Source organism: Cottoperca gobio, chromosome 6 (genome assembly GCF_900634415.1).
Source record: "Cottoperca gobio chromosome 6, fCotGob3.1, whole genome shotgun sequence".
NCBI lineage: Eukaryota > Metazoa > Chordata > Actinopteri > Perciformes > Bovichtidae > Cottoperca > Cottoperca gobio.
In genome coordinates, this window is record NC_041360.1 from 20,112,175 (window position 1) to 20,117,974 (window position 5,800).

Here is a 5,800-nt window from a genome sequence, read left to right on the forward strand (position 1 = left end):
TTTCAAGGGAATAAATACATATTTGTTAAAGCCAGGTTTAAACAATGAAACCTGACTTAAATTACAAATTCAGCAACTGTTAGTTGTGCTGTACATTATGTTAGAGTGAACAGCAATGTGGCAGTCCTTACCCAAACTAGTCATGCATTTATGTATGTATGTAGTCATGTAAACATGTATTTTACCAAGGTTTGATTTACATTTCCCAACTGTTCTCACACACCTGTATAGTTTTAGGCGGGTATAAAAGCTCTACCTAAACCAAAGTTGTCTTAAACTGCTATATTTCTCTTACAAACACCATAAATCCTCCAAACTTTAAACCACAAATCCAACAAAGCATCAACAGCTTGCTGGCGAACTGTACCCCTTCAATACATCCATGTTTAACGGTCACTCCCCCTCTTCCCCCTCCCCCTTCTCTTTCCGCGCCAGTGAACGTGCCTGGCCGTTATTACAACCACTCCTAATATGGGCATAACATTTGCCAAAGGTAACGCCCACTTGTGATATGCGCTATTCTGATTGGAGAAACAGGATGTCAATCATTCACTGGAACAACTGCTGTACATGGCCGGCCAAATACTGTCAACACTCACGACTGTTCTTTTAGGCCGGAATTAAAACCCACACAGGGTAAGACGACATTTTCACACTATTATGATCATTTTGAGATGCCTCATTACTGTAGTTCTGTTTTTTAAACGTTGGTCTTGTCTTTATCTCGGGCTGAGCGGCTATAATACACACTGTATTGGCGGTAATTTACATAGCAACACGTCCATCCATCCTTCCAGGCTTGCTAATAAGCTTTACAGCATCCAATTCAATATTTGCAAACAGTAGGTAGCTAACGTTATCTAACGTTGTTTTGTGTCTAGCCTATGAATAAAGCTAGTTATTAAGAGTAACTGCTGTAGCTATCTGCTTTTACTCTGTTACTCTTTTAAGACAACCTCTAACCTTTTGCTGGTACTGCCTCTAAAGAACCTGCTACTTATTTTAGATCAGATACACCGACCTGTAACTATAAGTCTGTGTCTATATACTATACTGTAAACTGGCGATTAATGGTGTTATATTAATGGTGTTAGATGTGTTATCACTAGTTGCAAAACTTTGTTGTTAATTTCTGCTGAATGTGTGCAGGTTTCTGCTGCTGGTGCTTCGGATGTCCAAGTACAAACTCTTTCTGCTGAGGCATGGGGAGGGGGCCTGGAACAAAGAGAACCGTTTCTGCAGCTGGGTTGACCAGAAGCTGAGCGAGGATGGCCTGAAGGAGGCCCAGGACTGTGGTAGGCTCCTGAAGGAGCAGGGCTACAAGTTTGACTTAGTATTTACCTCCATACTCAGTCGCTCCATCCAGACAGCATGGCTGGTGCTGGAGGCTATGGGTCAGGAGTGGGTTCCCGTTGTCAAATCCTGGAGACTAAACGAGCGACACTATGGTTCCCTGATTGGCCTGAACCGGGCGGAGATGGCCCTACAACATGGAGAGGAAAAGGTGAAGTTATGGAGAAGGAGCTACGACATAACTCCACCTCCTATTGAGGAATCCCACCCTTACTTCCTGGAAATCTACAATGACCGCAGATACACCACTTGTGACGTGCCAAAGGAGAACCTTCCCCGAGCAGAGAGCCTGAAGGAGGTGTTAGACAGGCTGCTGCCATACTGGGACAGCACTGTGGTGCCAGAAATAAGGAAAGGCAGGACTGTGCTCATTTCTGCTCATGGAAACAGCTGCAGGGCTCTGCTAAAACACCTGGAAGGTATGCTACTGTTATAAACAATGCTCTCTCAGCTTTTGTGTCAGTGAATGCATTCAGTTGAATTCAGCAACAGCTTCTGGACTTTACAGGCTGCTGTTTTTAGTCGTCAGAATTGGGAAGGACTTATTTCAGTACCACAAATGGAAAGTTGAACTTGTGTTAAAAGGCCAGTGAGTTTATGTTACATTTGGCTGTGGATATTAAGTCCACGCTGACCTTTCATCACACTCATAAGTTTTGGAGGCTCCCGTGGCCACAGGACACTCCTTAACTTAACTCATGTTGACTGTTACTTAATTGTATGCAGCACCGGATACACATACAGGCTGGCATTATTGTCGTAAATTTGGTAACATAATTTCATTACGACGTTCCTGAATATTAGTTGTCAAGCCCTATTGTGTCTAGGCATTGGACTATATGAACATTTCCCATCACCATTATCCTGGCCTTGACATTCACGATATTGTCCCGATGATCATCAAAATATGCTAAAAACTATAAAATGGCACTAAGACATACTGGAATCACTTTACCTTACATTTAGTTAAGAAGCTAATATTTTTATTGCGTCACAGATAGGACTAATGCAGGGGTCGGCAACCTTTACTATCAAAAGAGCCATTTCTCCCCCTCTTCCACCAAATAATATTTGTCTGGAGCCACAAAACACAGCTTATAAGTTTTATATATAGTTATACTATATTTGTTGCATTTATGAAATTACAGAATGACAATAAAGGAAACTATTGAGATGTTATTGCTATTTCTACCTGTTTTAACGAAGGAAAATACCAGACTCTTTAAAAGATAAGGAAAACATACAGTGGCATGTTTAGGCCTACTTTGAAATAATAAACACAGAACTATGCAGACCTATTTGAGTCCTCCCCATAATTGTTTAATCAAATACAAATTATATGAATATAATATAAAAATACACAAAACAATAAAAAATACAATATAAAAATGAAATCAACAAAAGTAGCTGACTTTGAAACAACATTTTTTTTTATAGCTGCAGCTTAATAGCTTAAAAAGAGTAAACATAAAATAATAGGCCAGTTTGTATTTAATTATGTGCGTTTGAGTGTGTTTTCATCCACGTTGTTCATTTATTTTGCTTTTAAACAATTCACAACAGCCTGACAAATCTGTCCACGCGGAATTAAACTCTATTTTCCTCCTTCCTTCCTGCGCCCATAGACGCAGTAACATGTGATGCATTTTTTAGTGCACAAAATATAAAAAAGATATATTATGAAAGATATTTATAAAGTATAAAGTCCCCCTGCATAAATATCGTATCAATCATACACGATAATTCCTGTATTTTCTTTTTATATCAGGTTTTATTCTTTACTTCTGCCATGATAGAGCGCTAGAGAACGGTTTCATGTCACTTATCTGAGGATATTCAGATTATCCTGGTAATGGAAATTCACCACAATCAACTTATCATCTGCGATAAATTCCTATATCCTCCCATCCCTAGTAGAAGCTAGTTGTCTAGTGTGATGTTAATATTACTGTCCTCATTTCAACAGGTATATCGGATGAGGGTATTGCCAGCGTGACTTTACCTACAGGGATACCTGTGCTTCTTGAACTGGATGAAAACCTCAAGCCCGTGAAACCTCGACAGCTCTTGGGAGACCAGGCGAAGATTCAGGCGGCAATCAAGAAGGTGGAGGATCAGGGAAAAGCCAAACAGTCAACTTGAATGCACTAAACTGGCTGTAGCTATGTTCTGGTTACAGGTGCTCACTTTTATTAGGTACTGGTTCAGTGAAACCTCTTGAAAAGACTCAAATACAAATAATATATAACATCCGACAATAACAACAACAACAACAGCAACAAATGGTTGTTAATACGTTTTACGTTTTACAGTTAAAGGTGTGAAAATGCTGTATGTGTAATAGTGTCCTGACCTGGACACAGAAAGTGTTACAGGTCAGACTGGTGCGACAGGAGCAGGAGGAAGTACTGTACTGTGTACTGTAAATGTGTTGACGCTGTGTTAAGTTGTATTATGTGTAAGCACGGATATTTAAGCTAACTGTCCCTACTTATGCCTGTATGGTGACCCTGAAGTGATTATTTAATTATTTACTCATTGACTCTACCATGAAGATTAATAGTCATGTGGTGAAGCTGAAAAAAACTTGAAAAAATCATATCCAGAAAGAAGACTTTCTAAAAGATGCTGTTCTGTTACATTAATAAGCTTTAGGAATATTCCCTTACATTGAAACATGTGCCTTCAGTATTAACGTAATGCTCAAATTCAACTATTTTTCTAAAAAAAAAAGCATTTTTTACGCAAAGCATCTAACAGCTCTTTTGGTGATTATTTAAGATTAAAAGCACTCCGTTAACAAATCTTACCTCATAGAAATTGATAGCTAAGCTGTTCATTCCAAGGATGGGGTTATTGTGAGCCGCAGAAATGCTGTAAATATGCAAAACCACTGAAATCCTCTACTGTCCCACACATGAGTTGCTCATATTTTGAAACTGCGTACTCATTAAGAGTAAGCAAGACAGCTGAAGTTGTTTTTCTTTGAGGTTTATACAGTACATATACTCTGACGCAAAAAAAAAGGTTGAGTTGAAAACACTGGCAATTTGGTATGATGACTGGATTACGCTTTGCACTTTTTAGATTTTTATTTAAATGAATCCCCTTCCTAATTAAATACAAAAACTGTGAATGGTAAATACCATTATTCTGGATGAATAGGACATTTTAAAATAAAAACACAATTTGGGTTTTAATTTTAAAGTCTTAACTTATTATCATGTGCAATTTGATGTTGCTTATGTAATGTGTGAAAATGTTACAAATCACTCTTGAGTCTGCACATTATGTCTTATAACAGCACTATCATTCTTGTTACTACCGTGTGTGGCACTTCATTGTATGCATCGTATTGTGTCTCTTGTTTGTTTTTCCCTGCCGATGTTATTTTGTATACTGGTCTGTTAAGTCAACAGGGGGGAAGAGATATGTTAAGAACATGCATTTGTAGATACTAAAGAGTAGAAAACACTGATGTACTGGTGAGAGGATTTAACGTCTTACCTGCTGTTCACACCTTACCATGTGAGAGTCTGCATGATGGAATAAAAGGAAATGTAAATTCTCCTTTTAAAAAAAAAAGTTATTTCTGTGTCAATTCCAAGCTTTATTTATATCAGACAGTTTAAGATTTTGCAACAGGAAGGCATGTTAGATGTCACACTGACATAAATTGTGCGATGGAGCAATAGAAACAAATTAGAAAACAAACAACATTGCTGTTTGGGAAGTACAGATATGTCTGTAATTTGGATTCTGGTCGCCTTGAGCCCACTGGAAACAATAAACAGCTGAGTCTGAGGAGTGGCTCCTCATTTCTTAACCATTTCTGTAATATGGCCAAACCAGTGGGGTTGAGCCAGGAAGAAACCCTCTAATGGATGGAAATGTTCTTAAATGGACACAGTGATCAACATGATTCTTATTCCCATCTCTGTGGCAGCAATGATACCATGTATCCTGGTGGACGTTATACTGTATGTATGCCCCCCGAGGGGCAATGGGTTCGTCTGAAGTAGCAATAAAAACAACACAGGGCAAGATCTAAAAGATAGAAAGTCACACTAACATAGCCACTAGCACATAATAAAAACACATAAATACAAGAGTAACATGTAGAAGACAAACCACCCTGAAACACAAAGTTTCAAATGTATGCTCACTGTTTCTTTTAAAGATCATACATTTATATAATCTACATCATATTGTGTATAATGTGTATAAACTGGAGGAATCAATATCATTACAATTTAAACACATCCATAAAGTTGAACAGTGTACACACACACACACACACACACACGCACACACACGCACGCACACGCACACACACACACACACACACACACACACACACACACACACACACACACACTTCAGCCCTGTGTGCAGCTGGAGCAGGCGGAGCTGTGCGCTGCATGCCGTACTTATAAACCTCTGGTTG

General features: G+C 38.8%; 1 protein-coding gene across 1 annotated transcript; it reads left to right on the forward strand.

The window, feature by feature from the left end:
* Positions 1-512: 512 nt before the first annotated feature.
* Positions 513-4,938, forward strand: bpgm (2,3-bisphosphoglycerate mutase). Its single transcript, XM_029434711.1, has 3 exons — positions 513-636; positions 1,150-1,772; positions 3,320-4,938. Exons 2-3 carry the CDS (start codon positions 1,172-1,174, stop codon positions 3,493-3,495), a joined length of 777 nt encoding a protein of 258 aa, XP_029290571.1. The 5' UTR covers positions 513-636; positions 1,150-1,171; the 3' UTR covers positions 3,496-4,938.
* The last annotated feature ends 862 nt before the right edge of the window (positions 4,939-5,800 follow it).